Source organism: Delphinapterus leucas, chromosome 3, assembly GCF_059928025.1.
Source record: "Delphinapterus leucas isolate spDelLeu-1000000601 "Yukka" chromosome 3, BTC_Dleu_Yukka2, whole genome shotgun sequence".
Lineage (NCBI taxonomy): Eukaryota > Metazoa > Chordata > Mammalia > Artiodactyla > Monodontidae > Delphinapterus > Delphinapterus leucas.
Window position 1 is genome coordinate 1875241 of NC_143131.1, and position 22659 is coordinate 1897899.

At 56.7% G+C, this 22659-nt stretch overlaps 1 protein-coding gene across 1 annotated transcript in view; it reads left to right on the forward strand.

Annotated features, from left to right (window-relative positions):
• Positions 1-22659, forward strand: part of AHRR (aryl hydrocarbon receptor repressor) — a 73780-nt gene that overhangs the window by 15964 nt on the left and 35157 nt on the right. The window contains exons 3-6 of the mRNA XM_089908636.1: positions 71-252; positions 6744-6751; positions 12466-12480; positions 17498-17581. Of these exons, the coding sequence (XP_089764762.1) occupies positions 71-252; positions 6744-6751; positions 12466-12480; positions 17498-17581 (289 nt within the window). The remainder of the gene's footprint in view (positions 1-70; positions 253-6743; positions 6752-12465; positions 12481-17497; positions 17582-22659) is intronic.

Sequence of the window (22659 nt, forward strand, 5' to 3'; positions counted from 1 at the left end):
CTCCTGAGGTCACCGCCTGGGACGGCTTTCAGCCTGGGACTCCCAGTCTGATAGTGACCTTTCCCCACAGGAGGCCCGCCGTGGGCGCCGAGAAGTCGAACCCTTCCAAGAGACACCGGGATCGCCTCAACGCCGAGCTGGACCGCCTAGCCGGCCTGCTGCCACTGCCCCCCGACATCATCTCTAAGCTGGACAAGCTTTCGGTCCTGCGCCTCAGCGTCAGTTACCTCCGGGTGAAGAGCTTCTTCCAAGGTAGGACTCTCACCTGTGCCCACCTGGACCTCACCTGGGTCCCACCCGGCTTTGCTGGGATCGGCCGGTTGGCGCCTCTCAGCCTGGGGGAACCATTTAGAGGCGGAGCGCTGAATGCAGACCCACACGAGTGGCCCTGGGGGAAGGGGCTGCTGGGGCCAGACCTCACCCTGCTTGGCCTCACCTGCCCCAGGGCCCTGGGGATGCTGGGAGCTCCGGCCAGGCACCGGCGCCTCTCTGCACGGGGGTGCCTGGTGTGTCGGACCCTTGCAGTAGCTCTGGGTACTTGCCCACATCTGGTGCCCCAGGCCAAGCCTTAACTCTGCATGTGGCCTGGCTGAGCTCCTGAGGAAGAAACGTGGTTGTCACCACTCTGCTTCAGACCTGGGACTGCTGCCATCACCCCTCAGTTACGTCTGAGCTTCTTACACAATCCTGAATTTGTTATATGTCTTTGGGAGCAGGTAGGATAAGTGTTGAAGGTGGGCAGGCGTGGACAGTAGCCGGTGGTAGGGACTGCAGCAGACTGCTGAGTTCATGCTCTGTCTCAAGGCGTTGGGACAGCCTCCCGCGGCCAAAACCCACCTTGGGGTGTGGTGAGCGTGGCCAGCTGGTGAGGCTGCAGCCCTGCAACCACGGGCACCCGGGCCCGTGCCGCTGCCCGGCCCTGCTGCTGGGCCCGGGAGGCCATGTGACTCCGACGTGTCTGAGGTGTGACAGCCTCTGCGCCTTCCTGGCTTTCTCGGCCCCGGGAGAGGGAGGGCAGCTTTCCTAAGGACTCAGCCTGCCTTCCACCCTGACCCTCCAGGGACTGCCAGCAGCTCTACCCGCTGTGCTCTCCAGCTGGGCCAGCGCCAACCAGCCCCTCCAAAGGGCCCCCCTTGGCCTTCACTTCCTCTCACGGAGCAGGAAGCCTAGACCCTCCTGCCGCTGCTGGCCTCTGAGAGCACCCTCTGTGTGAGAGCTCTGCACAGGGGTCTGACTCCGCGGGACCCCGGGCCCCTCAGCTGTGTCCTGCTCTGCTCTGGGGCCTGGGCCCTCGTTGGTAGTGCAGACCTGAGTGTGTCAAGCTGTCCCTCGTGGAAAGCCGTTCTGCCCCCCGGGGAGGGCCCAGTTCACAGGGCTCTGTGTCTGCACAGCCGGGCTTGGTCCCTGCTCCCTGTGACACCTGCCTGTGTCCATCCCCCCACAGGTTCGTGGGCTGAGCTTTGACAGCCTGGCTTGGGGTTCACCCAGTGCTCAGCCCAGGTCCGTCCCCCTAGTAAATCGTGCTCTTTTACTGGGTGTCCGTCACCCAGACCCCCCATGGCTGGAGGCCCAAGCTCATGAAACATTTCTGGAAAAGTAGGTTTGGAAGACGACAGAGAATGGTGGGTGCCACGGGGGGAGGAATGCGGGGGGTCACCAGGAGGGTTGTGCGGGCTGGTGGGCTTCCAGGAGGAGGTGAGGGGTGGGTGTGATCTGCAGGCCACACAGAGGCAGCCCCCTCAAGGAGCCGTCTAAGGGACCCTTGCTGCTGCATTCCTGCATCTGGGGTGGGGCCTCCTCGGCACCCCAGCCTCCCCAGCTGTGGTGTGGGCCCCCTCCCCGAGGCAGAAGGGTTTTCTCTTCCTCCCCCAGTGGCACCGGAACCTCATCAGGCCCTCGGTGCTGGGGCTTAGCGCCCTCCCCCTGACAGCCCCCTTTTCCCTGTGGGCGGCTGCGAGGCCCCTGCAGACCCTGTCTCCCAACCTCTGCAGCCTCCAGTGGTCCTGCATATCCCACTGGCCCACATTCAGGACTGGGCCTGAATTTTTTCTGAGCCCTTCTCGTTCCCACGGTGTCCTGTCCCTCCCCAAAAGCGCCTGTATTTCCCTGGATTTCGGGTTACCGTTGCCCCGGGACTTGGCTCTCCGATGGGCTCAGGAAAACGGGGAAGTTCGCGGATCGTGCGGTGCTTTGTGCGAGGTGGGCAGCCGCTCTTCCCAGCTCGTCTGTTCCGAGTGGAAGTTGAAAGCGACAGCCCCTAAAGTGGCTTTGAATTATACTACTTTAAAATTAAAAATCAATAACCACCGGCCAGTGGCACCTCCCGAGTGGGGTCCAGGGCACGTAATTCCAGGTCAGCAGTGGGCTCACTGCTGGACGCCGTGTCCTCGGGGGCTTCAAGGAGACCAGGGGCTGTGACCAGCTTTCTGACTTGGGGTCCGGCCTTCAGGCCTCTCAGGCCCTCCTTGTGTCCCTCCAGGGGAGGGTCTCTGTCCTACAGGGGCCCTGCTGTGGGGACAATGGGGAGGGCCCTGCACCTTGCCGAAGGAAGCCCTGCAGTGGGGACATCCACAGACCCCGCCCGAGCCCCCACTGGAACTGACACACAGAATCGTTAGCAGCATTTATCTCTGAGACGCGGTTACAGGAGTTTTGTTTTACTTTCCAGGTTTCCAAAGTCTTACTGAAATGCATCAGTTTTTTAGGTTGGGAAAACTCAAATGTGTAAAACAGCAAAGACAATCATTTCAGCACTGCTGTGGTCTTGGTGTGGAGTCCGGGGTCCTCATCCTGGAACCCAGGCCCTGCCGGTGCTGCCAGGTCGCTGGTGCAGGTTGCTCAGGTGACTGCTGAAGCATCGCTGGCTTCCAAATAAGTGCAGGACATGCAAACACACACAGTCTAAAACGTGTGGTCGGCATGGAGCAGCCTGTGGGGCCCAGGGAGCCGGCTTTGGAAAACGTTGAAGGAGCAGTGGGAATTCCATCTCTTCAGGAGCCAACACCTCTGAAATCGGAAAAGTAGAGATTGCAGCGCCCAGGTTGGGGTACTGAGGGCTGTGCTCATGAAGCGGAGAGAGTTCCTTGAAGGGATGACAGGAGGTCTCTGGGACAGCCCGGGAAGTGCTGGGGACTCACAGCCCAGCCTTTGGAAACTATCAGACCCTGGCTCCTGATGCCAGGTCTCCGCATGCAAGGGTCTCCATCCCCATGCTGGGGTCTCCATCCCCTTGCTGGGGTCTCCATCCCCATGCTGGGGTCTCCATCTCCCATGCTGGGGTCTCCATCCCCATTCTGGGGTCTCCATCTCCCATGCTGGGGTCTCCATCTCCATGCTGGGGTCTCCATCTCCATGCTGGGATCTCCATCTCCATGCTGGGGTCTCCATCTCCCATGCTGGGGTCTCCATCTCCTATACTGGGTCTCCGTCTCCGTACTAGGGTCTCCGTCTCCCATACTGGGGTCTCCATCTCCCATGCTGGGGTCTCCATCTCCCATTCTGGGGTCTCCATCTCCACACTGGGTCTCCATCTCCACACTGGGTCTCCATCTCCACACTGGGGTCTCCATCTCCACACTGGGTCTCCATCTCCACACTGGGTCTCCATCTCCACGCCGGGTCTCCATCTCAATGCTGGGGTCTCCATCTCCATGCTGGGGTCTCCATCTCCATGCTGGGGTCTCCATGTCCATATGGGGGTCTCCATCTCCATGCTGGGGTCTCCATCTCCATGCTGGGTCTCCATCTCCACACTCGGTCTCCATCTCCATGCTGGGATCTCCATATCCATACTGGGGCCTCCATCTCCCATTCTGGGGTCTCCATCTCTATGCTGGGGTCTCCATCTCCATGCTGGGATCTCCATCTCCATGCTGGGGTCTCCATCTCCCATTCTGGGGTCTCCATCTCCCATACTTGGGTCTCCATCTCCATGCTGGGGTCTCCATCTCCCATGCTGGGGTCTCCATCTCCATGCTGGGGTCTCCATCTCCATGCTGGGATCTCCATCTCCATGCTGGGGTCTCCATCTCCCATGCTGGGGTCTCCATCTCCTATACTGGGTCTCCGTCTCCATACTAGGGTCTCCGTCTCCCATGCTGGGGTCTCCATCTCCCATGCTGGGGTCTCCATCTCCCATTCTGGGGTCTCCATCTCCACACTGGGTCTCCATCTCCACACTGGGGTCTCCATCTCCACACTGGGTCTCCATCTCCACACTGGGGTCTCCATCTCCACACTGGGTCTTCATCTCCACACTGGGTCTCCATCTCCACGCCGGGTCTCCATCTCAATGCTGGGGTCTCCATCTCCACGCTGGGTTTCCATCTCCACACTGGGTCTCCATCTCCCATTCTGGGGTCTCCATCTCCACACTGGGTCTCCATCTCGACGCTGGGTCTCCATCTCCACACTGGGTCTCCGTCTCCACGCTGGGTCTCCATCTCCATGCTGGGTCTCCATCTCCACACTGGGTCTCCATCTCCATGCTGGGGTCTCCATCTCCATGCTGGGGTCTCCATCTCCATACTAGGTCTCCATCTCCATACGGGGGTCTCCATCTCCATGCTGGGGTCTCCATGTCCATACGGGGGTCTCCATCTCCATGCTGGGGTCTCCATCTCCATGCTGGGTCTCCATCTCCATGCTGCGGTCTCCATCTCCATGCTGGGTCTCCATCTCCACGCTGGGTCTCCATCTCCATGCTGGGGTGTCCATCCCTGTGCCTGGGGTTCCCCATGCCCTGGGCTTGCACAGTGACCTGTTGGACAGCTTTGGCCAGCTCTGGAGCTGCCCAGGTGGGGCTTCTGCTCACCTTCCTCCCCCAGAAGCATCCAGCTGCATGTGGGACATTAGTAGGGACTGGTCTCTTCCTCTCTGGTCACTTCCTTAGGTCCAGCTGTGCCCAGCCACACCAGGGTTGGTGGTCTTGGAAAGGCTTCAGTTTTGCTGTTTCCAGGAGTTCAGGCATCTGTCCAGGTGTCCACCTGAACCCATGGTTCTTCTTGACCAGGAGCAGAGTGCTTTTCCCACATTACGGCCGATCCCACCCCCTCCCCTGAGGCAGGGGGATGCCTGTCAGGTCTGCTGAGCCCTCGAGCTGCAGGTCACAGTGGGGTGAGCTCATGAACTTGGTTTCTCCATGACACCTTTCTCCCAAGGCTTCCCAAGTTTGTAATCCCCCTCAAGCTGTACACGTTAGGGGACATTCTAAATATTTTCCTGAATTCATTTCCTCTGCATAGTTAGAAAAAAGTCAAGCTATAAAAATTGGATCTTAATCTGTGCTTCCTGACTCAGAAACGGATAAACTAATTTCATTAAAGCTTCCATAAAAAGTCACCTTCAGGAAGGACATGAACTGGAAAGTTCCAACCTCCCAGGGCAATAATGCCCTGAAAATTTGCTTGTAATGTTTGTGTTGGTGTTGACTTTCATGAATTTTTAAAAGGCAGTGGGCTTATTTAATTAATTTATTTGGTTTTTGCATAGACTGAGGGCTGGCGCTTCTAAGTTACAAACCGTCTGCTTGTGCCAAAGAGAGGGATTTTCCATTCTTGCAGATTTCACCGTTCGAAAGAGGGGAAATTGGGGGTCGATAAAAGAAAAGGGAGGGAGGGTGGGTGAGTGAAGAGCATGAAGGACACTGAGGGGGGCCAGAGATGGGTTCCTTCCAGGACATGTGGCCCAGGATGTGAGGTCCCAGCAGCGGTCTGCACCGCGGCGTCGGCCCAGCTGGGAGACTCGCCGGGTCTGGGGTTCAAGCGCCCAGAGTGGGGACCAGCGTGGAGATGACCAAGGGCCTGCGGTTCACCCAGGCCTGTCGCGTGGCCTGCAGGCAGGATTGTCGGGGGGATCAACAGAGGGAGGGGACAGTCTCAGCAGGCAAGAAGGGAAGGAAGAGCACGATTCCAGCTTCCCATGAAAATCTGGAGATTTCCACGCTGAAAGGCTGCCACCCCCCCTTCACTGTGCACCCTGGCCTGGATCTGGGCCTCTGTCCACTTGCACCCTCTGCAATGGGGTCGATCCTGGCCCCTGGCTCACCTGGGCTGGGCGGGTCTGCTTCACCCCCACCCAGTGCGGAGGTCCAGAAGCCCTCACGTCATGAGATGTGTCCGGGACCCCACACAGGATGCAGTGCTCCTTAGCAGGTCAGAGGTGAAATGCTCCTTGAGACTTAGCAATCCTGTAACCCAGGAGTGAAGTGTATGCAACTATTGAGCTAAATTGTACCGGTTTTCAGCTTTCACTGAAGAGGTATCCTCCCCTGATGAGCCCTGACATGGACAGAATGTCTGCATCCCCCACAAAAGCATATGTTGAGCCCTACCCCCAGTGTGGCCGTGTTGGAGATGGGGCCTCAGAGGAGGTCATTAGGGTAGGAAGTGGTCACGAGGTGGGGCCCTGATCCCAGAGGGTTAGCGTCCGCATAAGAGGAGGCACCAGAGGGCCCTCTCCTCTCCTGTCCCCTGCGGCCGAGGCCTCATGGGACAGAGTGAGGAGGTGGCCGTCTGTAAGCAGAAGAGCCCTCTCTGGAAGCTGAGCTTGGGCTCCTGGCCTCAGAGCTGTGAGGAAGTAAGGCTCTGCTGAGTGTGGGGTTTTGTCAAAGTGGCCGAGGCACCTGTGATGATGTGATGGGGAGGGAGGTTTGGGACCTGATTTTTCTCTCTTCACGTGGAGTGCTTGGTGGATTCCTTCCCGCCAGGGATTGGATTTGGGTCATCACTGCGTTTACTTTCCAGCCCTTCAGGTGCCAGAGCCCCCTTCCCTCTATCACTGACACTTTCTGGAAGACAGCCTCCCCGGGGCATTTCCAGCAAAGATACACTTGTCTTGGGTTGTGTCAGGGCCTTCAGGGGAGGGAGCTGGCCCTGCTGTGTGCACACCTGCCTCTTACCCTAGACCCCAGGCAGGCCCCTGCAGAGCCATCCTGCAGAAAGTTCACCCTGGATCGTTTTGTGCTGGTTTTATTTCCCCCTTCATCTCTTAATTACCTCTGAAAGGTGAGTCTGGCCCAGCGGAGGGGCAGGCTCTTTGTTCATTCACTCATTCGTTCACTTTCTCCTGGTACCACGTGCCCCCCACCCCCGCCCCAGGACATAGAAAACAACTTTGAACTTTCTCTCACTGCCCCTGGATGGACTGGGGGTGGCCCCAGACTTTCCTGGTCCCTTCTGGGTCATTTAGTGCCTTTCAGTTAAAACAGTTAAATCTCTAAAAGTATTTCAAGTGTGAGCCTTCTCCCCGCCTGCACAGAGGCTGCAGCAGGCAGGGGTGGGGGGTACCTGGCGGTGAGGTCAGCTGCTCCTCCCTAAGGTCCTGCCTCACGGGGAGCCATGGTTTCTGGCCCTTCCAGGTTGGAGTAGCAGCAGGAAGAAGAGCTGAAGATTGGCAGAGCTCCTGCCTGACCGGCACTGCCCTGGCACACAAGGCTGGGTGGTCTTGGTGTTTTCCTGGCTTCTGAGGACCATGGACCTGGGGGTCTGTTTGCCTCGGTGGCCAACATGGGCGACCCATCCTCTCCAGCTGGTTCTTTGTGTTTCCTTCCTTAGCCTGGGTGTCAGATGGTCTGAAGTCTCTTCTCATGTCTCCAGGCACCCTCCTGGGAGGAGCTGAGACACCCTAGGCCAGTGCTTGGACATTGTGGCCCCACCTGCTCCCCAGGAAACGTACATCTTTGACCTGCTGGTGGGGACGTGGTACTTCTCACTTTCAGTCCAACCTCCTTTGGATTTCTTGAGTGTAGAGAGACCCCAGCCCCACTAGCCCATGGAGGCATGTGGCAGGCCCTCACAGGGCCATCATGAAGCCCCTCTCACTGGGCATCAGGTGAGGAGAGAGCCCCCACCCATCTCCTGGTGCAGGTGGGGGTGTGGGATGAACAGCACAGCCCTCCAACGAGGCCCTTCTCCCAGCTTCAAACATCTCTCACCTCTGACATCTTTGCAGCCTTGCCGAGGTCACCTGGGATCTCACTTTGGGACCCAGGTATAGTTGGCATATGTATAGTTGTGGGGCCTTGGCCCAAATTCAGACTTAAAAGTTTCACATTAAAAACCAGTTATAGGGCTTCCCTGGTGGCGCAGTGGTTGAGAGTCCGCCTGCCGATGCAGGGGACACGGGTTCGTGACCCGGTCTGGGAAGATCCCACATGCTGTGGAGCGGCTGGGCCCGTGAGCCATGGCTGCTGAGCCTGCGCGTCCAGAGCCTGTGCTCCGCAATGGGAGAGGCCACAATAGTGAGAGGCCTGCGTACCGCAAAAAAAAAAAAACCCAAAAAAAAACCCCCCAAAAAACTAGTTATAATGCAAGTAAACAGAACAGCTGCCATGGTCCCCGCCTCCTAGAATTTAGAGTCGAGTGGAGAAGATCTGCCACCAGACATAGAGCCTCTTCCATTTCCAGCAGATTCAGCAGCAAGGCACCAATCAGCCGTCCTGCAGATAACATCCAAAATTTAAGATAAAATATCTGAAACCTTTAAAAATATATTGATCAGCCAGCAGGAAATTTAGGAATACTCAAAGAGATCAAAAACTAAGTGCAGCTGAGAACCCAATGAGAATGTATTAAAAAAAAATTTAAAAGGAGGGCTTCCCTGGTGGCACAGTGGTTGAGAGTCCGCCTGCCGATGCAGGGGACATGGGTTCGTGCCCCGGTCTGGGAAGATCCCACATGCTGCGGAGCGGCTGGGCCCGTGAGCCATGGCCGCTGAGCCTGCGCGTCCGGAGCCTGTGCTCCGCAACGGGAGAGGCCACAACAGTGAGAGGCCCGCGTACCGCAAAAAAAAAAAAAAAAAATTTAAAGGATGCACTTCATGCAGAAGGAAAGGAAGGTTAGGGCTTTGAGAAGGAATGGATAAGAAGGTGGTGACTATATGTATCAATCAAAGCAAACACTGATGTATAAAATAGTAGTAATGGTGTATTGTAAGAACAAAAAAAGAGAGAAATAAATCCCTAGCTGTGATAGCATATAAATCTGGAGCAGGAGATTTGAGTTAAAGATTTCAACAGTTCTTGTATTAATTAACTTTGGAGGTTGATTAACTAATTCATAATAAAATTTCCAGGATAACCATCAAGATGACAGAAAGGTATAATTTTCAGACTAATGGAGAGAGAAAAGTGGAATGAGAAAATATAAACAGTCAAAAGAAAAAAGACAAGAAGGGAGAAAAAAGAAACGTGAAGGAGTGGAACAAATAGCATAAAATTCCAAATGTGTCACTAGTTACAATAAATGTAAATGGACTAAACATGCCAACTAACAGATAAGGATTATTAAAGTGATTTACTATATCTGTTTACAAAAGGCACAGAAAGGGTGAAAGTAAAAGGATGGAAAAGGATATATTGGAAACTGAAATAAATCTGATGAAGTTATATTAATATCAAAAAATTGATTTGTGGATGAAAAACACTACTGGAGATCATGAGAGTATAATTTAATAATCATTTAGTAATGATAAAACATTTTATTTCATCAAGCAAATAAAATTATTTTAAATTTGTGTGCCTTTAATAACATAATCTCAAAAATATAAAACAGATATTGATAGAACTACAAGGAAAAATACATGAATTCATCATCAGAGAGAAAGATTTTAGATAGTTCTCTCAGTACTTAACAGAGCAAATAAATAAAAATCAGTAATGATTATAGAAGATTTGAACAATGCAAAAAAGGGTTAATGTCATGGACATTACATAACACTATACTCTGAAACTCAGAACTCAACATCTTTTCAAACCTAATGGAACTTGTAAATATATTGAAAACATTGGTCAATAAAGCAAGTCACAATAAATTTCAAAAGACAAAACCATGAAGAATGCATGGTGAGCCCATAAGGCAGTTAAGCTGGAAATCCATAAAAAAGAAAACTTGAAAACCCCGATATATTTGGAAATAAACATATTTATAAATAAAATAGATCAAAGAAGAAAGCATTATGGAACTGAGAAAATATTTATAAATCAAAATGCGTGGGATGCAGTTAATGTAATTCTTAGAAATAAATAACCTTGAGTGTTTATATGTAAAAGAAGGAGGGCTGAAATTAATGAGCTAAGCATTCAGTTTTGTAGTTTTGATAAAGAAGAGTAAAATAAGCAAAAGGAGAGTCAAAGAAAGGAAATAATAAAGGGGAAGATATTAGTGAAATAGAAAGGAAACATACAATAGAGTTCCTTTAAAATGAAAAAAACTGCAAAGATCTGGTGAGACTGATCCAGGGAAAATAGCAAACAGTATTAGGAATGTAAAAGGAACACAATTATAGATGCTGCAGATATGTAAAAGATGGGTTGAGGTTGTCATGAACAAATTTATTGGCATAAATTTGAAAACATAATAAATGCCTAGAAATATAGCTTACTAAAATTGACTCAAGAAGAAATAGAAAATCCGAATAGTCACATGACCATTTGAATCCGTGGTTAAAATCTTCCCACAGAGAAAATCTAGGCCCAGATAGAATTAAAGCAATTTCTATCAAATATTAAAGGAAAAATAAGTCCACTCTGTACTGAATCCTGTGGTGTAGAATTGGAACTGGAGGTATCGGTGTGAACTCACATTATGCACACACACACGTGTGTGTGTGTGTGTGTGTGTGTGTGTGTGTGTTTTCTAGCTCTGTCTGCTGAAAGGGCCACACCAGTAGCAGAGAGCTACAACTTACATTCAGATCTCGGTTTCCAGACATGGTTCACCATTAAAAGGAGGCTTTCTGGCCTCCGTCTAGAGTTGGAGCAGAGAAAGGACTAGACGAGCTTAGAATGTCCGTGCTGGACAGAAGGCCGTGCTCAGAGCGTGAGGAGACCTGCCCTGGGACACAAGCCACCCTAAAGGGGCTCCCTGGCCAGGTCTGGGACAGTTTTCAGCGTTAAGATGAATAAGGATGGTGATGGATTATAATCCAGCGAATAAAATGGGATTCCATAAATCCACACTGATATAAATAAGTGAATGAATAAATAAATACTAAGAGAAAGTTCTTCCTAACAATACATCCATTCTAGATGGATGACTGTAGAGAGAAGAGGTGAATTATAAAATCCCCAGTTGGTAACCATTGCAGGAATAATTCAGGCCAGAAACGTCAATGGACGCTAAGATTACTGGGTGAGCAGGTGGGGAGCAGCCTGTGGGGACAAGTGTCTTGAGGGCGGGGAGGGGCTCCCCTGCGGCCCCCTCACAGCCCGGCCCGCTGGTCTCTCTCCTCTAGGCTTTGCTCAGAGTCACCCCCTCTGGAGGCCTCCTCCAGCCACACTGGGACCCTCAGTGCTCGCCTGTGTCCCCAGGCAGGGGCTGGAGACATGAATGACTGTGGGCAAGCGAGTGACCCGGCCATAGGAAAATCCACAAGCTGATGCAGTATAATCCTGGCGTGGACTCTCTTGTTTTCTAAATACGGCTCTGCGTGAAATGAGCACGTTTATTCACACTCCTGAGGTTTCTTCTCGCCTAAGTGAACTTGGGGCTTTGACTGGCAGTTGGAATCCCTCCTCTCCCGCAGCCTAACCGTGGGGTTTGGAAGGACGGGCACCCCTGCCCGTACCACCTGCTGGTGCCCCCTCCCCAGCCCGCCTCCCTCCGTGGTTAGATACGAGCTCCTGTGGCGCCTGCTGTTTTATTCCCACGTGCTTGCCGTCACCTTCCCCGTGCTGGGTGGGCGGACAGCTGGACGGGAGGGCACAGAGCCTGGCGAGCAAGTCCGTTCTTGGCAGCCCAGGTGCAGAAAACAGCCTGTCCAGAAGGAGACTGAGAGTAAGCAGCGTCCTCTGGTGCAGCGCTTTCTTCCAGCCTGTGTGATGCACGTGCGTCTTCCAAAGGCAAAACAAGGAGTTTATCGTTGAGTTCTTGAAAAGCGAAGGGAGGACAGTTTGAATGTCTGAAAACTGAAGTGGTCCATTAATTTGAGGCCAGGATTGCAGCGGGGCGGGGAGCTCCACGCCCTCCATCTGGCCCCGTCCCGGACGCCAGGCCTGGTCACTGGTCTCCCCCGGCAGGTGCACTGCACTGCACGGGAGCCCCATGCGCGCCCGCTCATCACGGAGAAGAGCAGGTGTCGGGAGAGGTGAGCTGGGGCTCTTCGGGGTTCCTGTCAACCCCTGGACTCACGTGGCCTCTGGGCCCAGAGAGTTGTCGCCAGGGTCACCCAGAGTGGGGCCTAGCGGTGGGGGCAGTGGTGAGTGGAGCCGGTTAGCAGCCCGGCCTGTGAAGGTGGCTGGTCTCCCACATCCTGGACCTCTGTCTCACGGGAGGGCGTGCCGGCCCCACAGGAGGTGGCAGGGGAGCCCGCCAGAAGGTCCTGCTCACCCAGCCCCCGCGCCTGCTCTCAGCCGCACGAAGGGGACGGCCGGCCGCCAGGGACTTGCCCCGCCGGCTACCTGGCTCAGCTGCTGTGACAAATACACAGACCTTTACCTCTCACAGTCCTGGAGGCCTGAGGTCCGAGGTCAGGTGCCCCATGGTCGGGCTCTGGTGAGAACCGCTTCTGGGTTGTCCCCACATGGCGGAAGGGGTGAGGGAGCTCCCTGGGGTCTCTTACGAGGACACTAATCCCATTCGTGGGGCTCCACCCTTGTGACCCAAAGGCCCCTCCGAACACCATCACCCTGGGGGGCCAGGAATCTGGGGACACAGGCATCCATCCACAGGCCTTGTGGAGGTTGGCGCTGAGTTGGCGGCAACAAGATGTGGACGCGGAACATCACGACATTTGCAGGGCACCCGCTGCCCCACCCCGCTCAGAGCTCTTCCGGTGTGTGTCCCTGCTGGATCCTCACGACAGCCCACGCCCGTCTTACGGCAGCGCTGAGGCTCCCAGGACCCCTGCTCTGAGCCCGAGCTCCTCTGCTAAGCAGGCCTTTGAGGGGGTCTGGGCTGGAAGTGGGCAGAAGCGGGAGGCATGCCTGCTCCTTGGGGTCCCAGGAGCTCCAAGCTCACTGTTTCCCTCCACCCTGCCCTTTGGGCACAGCTTTGGGGAGAGCCGGGCAGAGCCGTGGTCATGCCAGCTGCCGCCAGAGGGACACGCGGACAAGCGTGGATGTCAGCCCTGAACTCGAGGGCCTGGGGCCTAGCGCGCTGCTGGACCAGGGCTGGAGCGGAAACGACCCAGGTGCCAAGGCCATGTGTGCTGTGCAGAGCCTAGGGTGCTCCCTCGATGCTGAGATGATGCCAGGTTTTACCAGGCATGTGTTCATTCAAAGCAGGGGCTGGGCTGTGGACGTGGACCTATCCACTCCAGGAGCTGCAGCTGGTCAGAATCGGGGTTCAGCCCATCTTCCCGTGGTGTCCCCAGCTTCTCTCTCAATCACCCTGGGTGGCAGAAGTCCTGTACCCCAATCCCCGGACTGCCCTACACGTCCCAAATTCAGCGTGCCCCACGATCTGGGCTCACCTGTCCTGTCCCCTGAGGAGCTAGCTGGCAGCAAAGTGGCTTCTGGGCATCACGCACCATCTAGGGGCAGAGATGGGGCGTCTTCTGGTTTCTCCTCCACCGGGAGCACTTGGCACCCCTCAGGGGCCAGACCCAGGCACAGGACCCCTGAGAAGCTGCTGGTGGGGGCAGGGTGTCCATGGCCCAGGGCTCGGCCCAGGGTGGTAACTGCCCTGAGTCTCCTCTGTGGGAAGGACTCGGAAGGAAGCGGGATACCGGGTGGGGCCGGCGGGGTGCAGTCAGCCCCAGTCCGAGCCCCAAAGGGCAGTGGCCTTTCCATTCTCCCCCTCCCCCTATGGCTGTGTGTGCAGCATATTCACAGGGACGCCCACTGTCTCCAGCACGATTCCTCACGTTCTCTCTGTTCCAAATGAGCCTTTTCAGGTATGCAAGAAATCAAGGAAGTGAGAGGAAGGCTGGTTCCGGTTGATTCTACAGCCAGTTGGTGGACAGCCTGGACCAGGCAGTGAGAACCTCAAGGGCGGCTGAGCTCGGGCCTGAGTGGGGGAGGGAGCCAGGGCTCCAGGCGGAGCACCGGGTCCAGGCTGGGCTGCGCGAGCCCCTGGGAGCCCGTTCATCTCCGGAAGGGGCGGCCCTGGCTGGGCCTCCTGTCTGCCTCGAGACCCTGAGCTCTGTCTACAGACCAGAGGCGGCCCGGGCTCTGCCCTGCGGGAGGACGGCTTCCGTGGGACCAGGGCTCTTGGCCGCTCTCACCTGCCACTGCCCCTCAGGCTAGGCTGGGCAGGAGGAGGGCCAGCTGCCCGCAGGGTGGGGCTGAAGGGACGCGGGTGCCACCGGGGTCCCGTCTCGTGGCTTGGCCCCCTTTCTGGGGACAGCGGCTCACCAGGGGCACGAGGCCCTTCGACGTGACAGGCCTCTCCGCCTCTGGCTGGACCGCAGGGGACGCCTCGAGCTCCGGGCCTCGGGGCACTGCTCCCCCACCCCGTCCCCAAACGTCCCTCTTCGCGGGGCCTAGGGGGCCACAGTGACTCCTTCTCTGCACGCGTTCACCAACTCCCCGTGGACCCTCGCCCCACACACCTGCTCCCTGCCGCCGTTTCTCCCCGGCCTGTTGCCAGGGGCGACCAGGAGCAGGCGGGGCGAGGCGTGGCGGCGGGCTTGCCCCTCGTCCCGAAGGAGACCGGACGGAGAGGGCGCCGGCGATGGGGCGGGGGGGGGGGGGTCCGCCGGCGGAGGCCCCTGCCCAGAGCCCTGCCTCCCCTCCAGGGCCCCGCTCAGACCCGCGGGTGAGACGTGTGGTGGCTGGGAGAGCAGAAGCGGCACCCTGGAGAGAGACGCTGGGCCGAATACCAGAGCCAGGTGACGGCGGAGCTGCCGCCCCGCCCCGGGGCTCTTCCCCCAGCTGCTCTCTCCCAGCGCCGCGGGCGCTCCCCCCTCCCGACTGCCCCCCACCCGGAAGGGGGCTGGCACCCGCCGCCTGCGGGCCTGGCCGTGGCCCCCACCCGCACTGGAGTTTGCTGCCCTGAGTCAGCTTCCGGGCGCTCCTGACCTGGGGGCCGGGGCTGTCGGCTGAGATGAGTTTTCGGGAAGGCGCCCCCCACCCTGGCTGGGCCTCCGGGACAGCCTCGGAATCACATTCGGTTTCTTCTAGTCTCACCACAGGCCTGGGGGTGGGGCGCGCTGGCGGCCCTGCTCGCACGCGAGGCCCTGGCCGGGGTCCAGGCGGCTGTCACCGCGGCGCTGACGCCCCATCGCGTGACAGGAGCCCGAGGAGGCCCCGCCGGGCGTGCCCCGCGGAATGTGGCTGCGGAGGAGGGAAGTGCGGGTGCCCGGCGGGGGCGCACGCGAGGCCGGCGAGCCGCGTGGGGGGGCGGGGAGGGAGGTTAGGAGGGGACCCCCTCCGCGGCTGCCCCTGTGCGGGCCGCGGCCCCTGCACGTCTGTGGGCGACGGAGCGCATCTGTCTGCGCGCCGCCGAGTGGGGCTGGGTCCCGGCGGGGGTCGGCGAACCGCGTCCGCCGCGGTGACGTCACCGCCTGGGGCTCCCCAGCCTCCGGCCGTGGGCGGCAGCACAGCCGGCTCGGCGTCCGCAGGCCCGGCGAGCAGGGAAGCCCCGTCCCAGCGTCCCCTTCCCCTCAGCCCAGCGCGCGCGGGGGCGGGGAGCTGGCTGGAGCCGGGGCGGCCCCTGCAGCGGCGTGTGTGGCGGGCAGGCCTTGGCGGTCCGGGCTGTGGCGGTCCTCCTGGGCGCACCGAGGCGGGGTCCTGACCCCCAGCCCCGCCGCTGTGACCCCACGTCCGCCCAGGCCCGCTTGGGTTCTGCCCACCCAGCTGGGAGACGTGGCCTTGTGCTGGCAGGGGGCTGCGGGGAGGGGTGGGGTGGGAGTGGGTCCCGGGCCCCCGCCGGTCGGCGTTTTCCTCCTTTAGCTTTCTCAGCCCCTGAGAGCAGAGCACGGGGTCTGTGTGACCCTCTGTCAGAGGCTCGGAGCATTCTGACGCCAGAAGGTTCACGCGCGGACATGCGCCTCTCTCGGTGGGCTCCTCCTGGGTCTGAGTAATCCGAGCTCTATGAGTTTCACGCATTCACCTCTCAGCTTCCTGAGCAGAGTGGAGCTCAAGATGGACTAAACGTTAGTTAACGCCTCTGGCTTCTCTGCTCAGAGCTGTCTCACTGCCCAGAGAACCAGCAGCCTCGAGGGGAGCTTGGCTGCTGGCGGGTTTTGGTTGGGAAGGGAGGCCTGGGCGTCTAAGGCACACACGGCGGCGTCTGCGTCTCTGCCCAGGCACCCAGGTGTGCCTGTCGTGTTTCCCAGAACACACCTGCTTTCCCTCGAGGAAATGGGTTCGTTTCTTGTTCTATCTAGTGCAGGAGAGGAAGGCGATGAAGCGAAGCTTCTGAGAGAGGGAGGGACGGAGAGGCCGGCGGAGACTGAAGGCCATGGCAGGGCCACCAAGGGCCACCGTCCAGGGGCCTCCCTGAGGGCCTCTGCATCGTGCACTTTGCCCCCGTGGATGCCCTGAGCCTGGCGTCAGGGGTGTAAATGAAGGGCCACCTTGGCCACTGCCTGTGTGTGCGTGTGAGGGGTCTCGGTCCACAGTGGTCCTAGTCCAACCTGGAGAGCACGTCGGGGGCCTGCTGTCCTGGGGCCTGGGACCCTGCATTTCTGACCAGCGCCTGGGGGAGCGGATGCGCCCTGGAGGGAAAGTTCGGCACAGCTTGCTGGTTTTGAAAGAGAAATGCTGGGGAGTCCCGTGCTGTGGTTGTATTTTACTCCAAAACCAGACGAAACAGGGACCGCCTGCAGGGCCCTTGGTGGCATTGACATTTCCCCTGAATGAGGGAAACGGTACGCACAGCCCTCCTGGCCTCCACAGAGGCACCAGCGCCAGGCCCGCTCGTGGCCGGGACCCCCTTTAATGCCTGTGCCCTCGGCAGCCCCCAGCGGCCCCATAATTCCCAGGTGCTGATGATGCTGAGCACGGAGTTGGGGGTCCCCCACCAAGCGCCAGGGGCTGGGATGTGGATGACGTCTGTCTGAGCTGCACATCTGTCTGTCTGAGCTTTTCACCCCAAGTGGATGTGAGGCCAGAGGGGGCGTTGGGAGAAGCAGCGTGAGCCTGCAGGGGGCGCCCGCCTGCCGGGGGCGTTGTCTGCTCCGCTCTGGGTGAGGGGCGGGGGCTCCAGAAGGGAGGGATGGGTGAGGGGCACGTGGGGGTCCCGGCCGGTGATTGGTTACCCAGACCAGTGGTGTCCAGTTGGGGGACCTGCCCACGCTTGGGTCTTGAGAGAGGAGTTTTGGGGACCCCCGGGGGGTCCCTGAGATGGGGAGGGGGTTAAGGGGTTTGCAGGAGGGGAGGAGGAGTGCAGTTTCTGGGGAGCAGAGTGGGGCGGGGTCCTCAGATGCGGCCTAGCCATGAAGTCCCGGTCCCCGGAATGTCACCCGGCTCCCACCCAGCTGCCCCGCCCGCCGCCCTGGGTGTCTTCTGGGCAGCGAGGAGACCACAGGTCAGCGTGCCTGTGGAGGGTGGGTGGAAGTTGGAGAAACGTCAGGGAACCATCACTAACTGTGCTCTCCTCCAACAGCCCTGCAGCAGCCGGCGGCCGGTGCCCCCTCACCAGAAGACAGGGATCCGCGTGGAGGGTCTGCCGTGCTGGAGGGAAGGCTGCTACTGGAGGTGAGCCCTCGCCCGTGTCACGTGCGGCCGTGTCCCCGTGGGCCTCGGTTGTGACCGCTTACAGCCACTGGGAAGTTAAGCCTCAGGAAGGGTTGCAGGGTGTGGCTCCAGGAACCCCTGGGGGCAGCACAGGCGGTGACCTGAGGCCCATGAGCTTCAAATCTGAAAACCGTTTTCTGTTCTGCATTTTCTGGTTTTACTTGTCAACGGGAGAACCTAACGAAAAATTGAGCGGGCTTTTTACCCCTCAAAGTGAGGACAGAAGACTGTGCACTGTGCGTCCCAGCTCTAGCGGGCGAGCCAGCTGCCCTGTTGTTGGTACTACACGCTGGGCGTCACGCCCGGGCTGGGCTTCTCACCTGAGACAGACCCGGCCGGCTGGTTCTGAACTGCTTTTCCTGACCCTGTTGCTCGTGGGTCAGTTTCTTAAACAAGAAAAGAGGAGGTGGAGCTTCCTGGGTTGGATCAAATCACAGAGCGAGGGTGCCGCCGCCTCCGCTAGAGAGACTCGGGCCCTGGTCTTGCCCCTCCTCCAGGGGGCTGGGGGGATGCAGGCCGTCCCTCCACAGGACAGTGTGGGTGCTGAGGGAGAGGAGCCCGTGGCAGGCTGCCCCTCAACTGGCCACCGAGGTGACCCTGGAGCCGTGCTTCGCTGGCCGTGCCCACATGTCTCCCTGCCTGTCCACCTAGGACCCTAGAGCCCCACTGGGTGGGCAGCTCTGCCCCCAGGGGAAGCCAGCGGCATCCTCGATGCCCTCCGCACCCCGACATTCGGTGCATCTGTTAGGTTGACCCGATGAGGGGCAGACGTGGCTCAGGATGGGTGCCAATTACACTGGGAGAAGTTCCACCGGGCAGGAGCCCATCGGCTTCCTCCAGGCGCTGCTCTGTAGCCCAGGCTGCTCCGTCGGCCGAGCCCCTCCTGCACCTGTCGCCCTGGGCTCAGCGCCCTCGCCAGCACGACGGGACTGATCACAGCGGTCAGCTCCCGTTCACGTCCCGGCCCCCTGGGGCCAGCGCCTCTCACAGGGAACACATTGCGCTCCGCCCACGGAGACACACGGCTGAGCACGGCAGCGGCCGCAGCACCCCACTTCCCCCGCGGCCCCGACAGCGCCTCCCGTCCAGCAGCGCCCGCCACGAGGAAGGGAGCCCACGAGACGCCCCTTCTGTCCCACCTCAGCCAAGCCTCTCGGAGGCGGGCAGCCTCTCTGCACGCTACTCCAGCTTTTTACTAGAAGCATCAAACGCCGACCAGGAAGGGAGGATGGCCTGACAGGTGGCGGGACTGGTGGCCGGGCTCCGGCTGTGGTCAGCAGTGGCCAACCGGTTCCTCCAGTTCTGCCCATGTCTCCTCGGACACCCCTCGCCCTGGTGCCCCTCCTCACGCTGCACCTTCTCATCGTGCGGGCACTGCGTCCAGCCCTCTGCTCTCCCATGTGCCCGACCATGGCGCCCCCTCCGGCCCGGCCCCCCAAGCTCTCGGCCCCTGCTGAGGGGTGGATGTGCTTTGAGGATCTATGAGCTTAGGGACCTTTTGCTTTCTAAAGAGATAAGAACAGGCGAGGACTGAAGTTCTTGCAGGCAACGGGGTTCACGTCTGAGTCTCCTGTGTGGGGAGCCCGGGGCCTCCCACCCCTGGAGCCCGTCGGGAGCAGAGTGTGGGCCTGAGAGCAGCGTGCTTTTGGAGATGTCGTGCTTTCGGTAGAGGAAGTGTTCCCATATTTATTATTCATCAGGTTTTTAGGAAGCAAATCTTAAATATTGTTCTTTTTCCTTTGCAACTGTTTTTTCTTTTCTGTCAGTGCTAGCAATCATGGAGCTGAAAAATGTCCTGCCAGTTTGAATTCTATTCTTGGCAAAAGATAACTGGCATTGCTCTTTTTCGTATTCATGTTCAAAATTAAAATGACATCTTAGCCATAAAATCTTTTTTAAACTTTTGTTCTGAGCTATAAATACAGAAGCCAGTGCACACAGCCCGGTCTCCCAGTTAGTGCCCAGGGCACTGTCGTCAACTCTGTGCCCAGGGCCACACTCTTCCTGCTTCTCCAGTGGGTGCAGAGCTGCGGCACCGCAAGGCTGTCCTGCCTTCGGGGTGGGGGGGCGTGGGGCGGGCCGGGGGCACCTCGGGCCTTTCTGCTCGTGGGTGTGCCTCGAAGCCTGGACTACTAAGTCTCCCCTGGGGCCGCCCTGCGTCCTGGCTGAGGCTGAAGCCCAAGATGTGATGCCCAGGCCTGACTCCCAGGTCCCCACAAGCTCCTGGGGGGCTAGGGCCAGGGGAGGTGGTGCGTCCTGTGTCTGGCCTGGGGATGTCTGGGGAGCTACCCGCCGGGTGGACTTTCTCAAGAAGAGGTCCTGAGGCTGAGGGGTCTGGGTCTGCTGCCCATCTGCTCTGGGCACCACAGCCTGCCCTGGTGCACACCCTGCCCACTGGGCTTGCTGGCCAGGCCAGAAGGGTGCCCGCCTGCTCCATTTTGGAGAATGAGGTCCAGCAGTTCCTGAAGTGGCCGCCTTCATATCCAACATTCTCTGTAGCCACAGGATGTTTCTGGAAGCTCCCTTTGATTGGAATCAGGGTTGGTTATATGACGAGGGCCCTTCACAGCACTGCCAGAGCAATGATTCTCAAACTTCGGGATTAGAGACTAATTTTCAAGTTAAAAATATTCCCAAACAGAGCAAAATAAGCGAACCAAGCAATAATAACAAGAAAATCCTAGGTTTTATTTCCAATCTTCAGTCTCTTGAAGATAAACTGTCATCAATCCCTATAAGATTTAGAGCTGACACAGACATTAAGAGTGACTGTGGTCTAACATCTGTGATTTTAACATGAAACAACCGAGAATTAGAGCCGTTAGGGGCTTGTCCAGGGTCCCCGTTGGGGTGGAACTGGACGCCCAGTCTCTTGGTCCATGTTTGGAGGCTCCCCCGGGGAAGCCAAGACCCAGCAGAGCTGCCGCCAGTAAGCACCTTGGTACAGGCACTGGGAGGGGTGGAGGAGGCGTGGGAGTGGGGGATGAGGGCAGACGTGGTTCTGGAAGCACCGACCTTGGGTGTGTGGTCAGTGCCACGCCCGGGGCTCATCCTCCGTCCAAGCTGGGCTGCAGGGCCATCTAGTTCAGTGGGGACGGGACAACGTGCCCGCAGGAGCCATGAGTTCAGGCCTGTCCGGCCGGAAGACACTCTGATCACTTGACCCTGGCTGGAGTTCGGGTGCCCTGTGCTGCCCGGGACATTTCCTGATTGAGTTCTTTTGGGGAGTATAGGGTGAGCAACACAGCAATTCCTCCACCCCCAGGTTTCCCTCCTGCTGTCCATCTGCGGTCACGTCCTCCACCTGAGTGTCCGTCACCCACGTTGTGGGAGTCTCAGAGCGCTTGCCCACCCAACTGCTGAGGCCATCGGGGTTGTTTCCAGGGTGTGCTGGCTATGAGTAAAGCTGTGATAAACATTCACACACAGGTTTTTCTCTGAACATAGGTTTTCCTTTTGTTTGGATGATACCTACATATGTGTGTGCCTAACTTTGTAAGACATGGCCACTCTGCTTTCCAAGGTAGCTGTGCTGACGCGTCCCCGCCAGCAGGGAATGGGAGTTCCAGCTGCTGCAAGTCCCTGGTTTGCACAGTATTACCAAGCAGTTTTAATAGCTGGACTCTCACTATGGTTTTAGTTTGCATTTCCCTCATGACTAATGATTCTGAGCATCTTTTCATGTGTCTATTTGCCATCCATAGATCCTCCTTGTAAACTGTCTGTTCAGGTCTTTGTCCACTAAAAAAAAAAGAAAAAGAAATCAGGTCGTTTGCTTTCTTGCTGTTGAGTTTAGAGCTCATATAAATGTTCTGGACAAGCGTCCTAACTGTTGTATGTAGGTTCTGTTGTATGTAGGTTCTGTTGTATGTAGGTTCTGTAGTGATTGCTCCCAACCTGGCTTGTCTTTTCCTTCTCTTGACAAGGCCTTGCAGAGGGTGAAAGTATTTAACTTTGACAAAGTCCAATCTATCCATCTTTTTAATAAGTCATGATTTTGATGTCACATGCAACAACTCTTTACCTACCCTAAGGTTACAAAGATTTTTCTTTTATGTTTGAGTCCAGTGTTTTATACTCTTACATTCAGTTTTAAGTTTTACACTGAAGTCTGTGATCCATTTTTAGTTAACTTGGTGTAAGGTGGGAGGCATAGGTCAAGATTTATTTTTTTTTGGCATATGAATTCCAGTTCTTTCAGAACCATTTATTTGAAAATTGATCCTTTTTCCTCTGAATTGCCTTTACACCTTCGTAAAAAATCAGTTGGCCACATTTTTGTGTCTGTTTCTGGACTCTCTGTCCTGGTGCATAGATTGTTTGTCTGACCTTTCACAAATAAGTCGCTCACTGTCTTAATTAATATAGCTTTATGGGCTTCCCTGGTGGCGCAGTGGTTGAGAGTCCACCTGCCGATGCAGGGGACATGGGTTCGTGCCCCGGTCCGGGAAGATCCCACATGCTGCGGAGCGGCTGGGCCCGTGAGCCATGGCTGCTGGGCCTGCGCGTCTGGAGCCTGTGCTCCGCAACGGGAGAGGCCACAACAGTGAGAGGCCCGCATACCGCAAAAAAAAAAATAATAAATTAAATTAAATTAAATTAAATTAAATTAAAGAAAAAAATATATATATAGCTTTATAATAAGTCCTGAAATCAGACAGTGTGAATTGGCCCCTGTTTTTTGTTGTCCTTTTTCAGAATTGTTTTGGCTATTCTGGTTTCTCTGTCTTTCCACATAAATTTTATTTCATTTTTTTGAGAGTTCAAGTATTATTTCTTTTATTTTTTATTTTTTTAATTAATTTTTATTGGAGTATAGTTGCTTTACAATGTTGTGTTAGTTTCTGCTGTACAGCAAAGTGAATCAGTCATACGTATACATATATCCACTCTTTTAAAGATTTCCTTCCCATTTAGGTCACCACAGATCATTGAGTAGAGTTCCCTGTGCTATACAGTAGGTTCTCATTAGTTATCTATTCTATACATAGTAGTGTATGTATGTCAATCCTAATCTCCCAATTCTCCACATAAATTTT